The sequence below is a fragment of the Crocodylus porosus genome, unplaced genomic scaffold, assembly GCF_001723895.1.
Source record: "Crocodylus porosus isolate Cpor-Errol unplaced genomic scaffold, CroPor_comp1, whole genome shotgun sequence".
NCBI lineage: Eukaryota > Metazoa > Chordata > Crocodylia > Crocodylidae > Crocodylus > Crocodylus porosus.
The window spans coordinates 104,513,520-104,515,319 of record NW_017728906.1 but is presented as its reverse complement, the minus strand read 5'-3'; the positions used below and the strand labels follow the sequence as shown (position 1 = coordinate 104,515,319).

The 1,800-nt window shown below is 37.6% G+C and overlaps 1 protein-coding gene across 1 annotated transcript in view; it reads right to left on the bottom strand.

The window, feature by feature from the left end:
* TMTC4 (transmembrane and tetratricopeptide repeat containing 4) overlaps positions 1 to 1,800 on the bottom strand; it is a 74,653-nt gene that overhangs the window by 70,520 nt on the left and 2,333 nt on the right. The window contains exon 2 of the mRNA XM_019529702.1: positions 1,246 to 1,461. Within this exon, the coding sequence (XP_019385247.1) occupies positions 1,246 to 1,407 (162 nt within the window). The 5' untranslated portion in view covers positions 1,408 to 1,461. The remainder of the gene's footprint in view (positions 1 to 1,245; positions 1,462 to 1,800) is intronic.

The window sequence follows — 1,800 nt, the reverse complement described above, 5'->3', positions numbered from 1 at the left end:
AATAAAGTATTTTTTAATTAAGGTATGTACATTGTTTTTTTAGACATAATCTTATTGCACACTTAATAGACTACAGTATAGTGTAAACATAACTTTTATATGCACTGGGAAACCAAAAAATTCGTGTGACTCGCTTTATTGCGATATTCGCTTTATTGCAGTGGTCTGGAACCGAACTCGCAATATCTCCGAGGTATGCCTGTACATTTAGGCTGCTGACAGATGTGAACACCGCCCCCTGCCCCCCCCAAAAAAACCAAACAAAAACGAGTGCTTTACTAGATGAGGAAGCACATCAGTGTGACCTGGCTCATGCAATGTCTGTATAGATTGCACGCTTCAGTGGGGCTTTTTGACACTTTTATCTAATAGCTGACTCAATCATCTATTAGATAAATACACCAAAAAGCCCTGCTGAAGTGCACAATCTATACAGACGTTGGGCGAGCCAGGTCAAACTGACACGATGCCTCTTCTTGGCAGGCACTGCACTCAGCATCAGGGTGTGCCAAGATGAAAGTAAAGCACCATTTCTTTTTTCACATCTGTAGGCAGCCACTATGAGCCAAAAGGGGCTGCTACTCTATCTTGACAGCCAGCAGTAGTGGTTCTCAAGCAAGGGGCTTGGAGAAAGGGAATTAAAACAGTTGCATTCTGGGTAACTGAGCTAATTAATCTTCTCATTGCTGCATCCTTGTTTGTGCACCAGCATTGAACTAACGTTGTCAAAACAGCTTTGGGAGTAAGGATTTGTTAGATTATTTCTGCTCCTTCTGCTTGCTCCACAGTAGAGCAATAAAAAAACCAAAAAGCTTTTTATTCAGCTTTTACATAAATAGCTGCTTACTTTTTAGAGCCATTTTCAGAAAGGTGATAATTTTAAGAAAGTGAGGATAATAGGGAAAGACATCTTACAAAATAAGAAAAAAATAGGTAGATCAAACTTGGGCTTAATCAGATTGTCAGTGGGAATGTCTACACATGCATTAATGCGCTATAGTTACGGCACATTAAGTTTAGCACCTTCAATAACAGGTATTAATGCAATGCTCTGTAACCAGAGCTACTATGCAGTAGTGCCAGCTCATGCCTTTAGTAATGCTTTTTAGTAACATTTTTGCCATGACGCACTAATGTGCAGCAGAATTAGTCTAGTGCGCATTTAGTGTCTCGTGTAGCACACCCAGTATCAATTTAAATTAACTTCTTTTTCTCCTAAAATTTAAAACTCAGAAAGAGACAAACCTTATTATTGATGATAGCCTCAGAATCATCAAAGACAAAATCTCCATCATAGCTGTTAGCAAAACACAGGAATGAAATAAGCCCCACAACAATTTTAGCCCAGTAAGAAGGTAGAAGGAACCACGATATATCATGGTCGAGATGAAGTTCCAGCTGTGCCATGCTGTGAAATGCTTGTTCCCAGTTTGGAGCTCCAGCATTATGTTGGTTGCAAATCTGAAAGAAATAACATACTGTTATGTTTACAATCTATCAGTTTTGCTTTAAAAAAAAAGTGAAAAAAAATAATGAAAAAGAAAAATCAGACATAACCACATTTTGCATCTGTTGAGAAATTTCCCATTTGCTACACATAATTATAACCAAAAGAAAACAAAAATCTTAAAAGTATCAGTATTTCTTTGAATATAATTTTGCTTTCTGCACTTGAGAAAGGTATGGCCTACCATGTTTTGAGCACAGACATGGGAGACAAATAAGCTGAATCATAATCTTGGCATTGCTTTTGAGGTAGGCATAGTCAAATCACTCTACTTTTTTTTTTTTTTTTCAAGG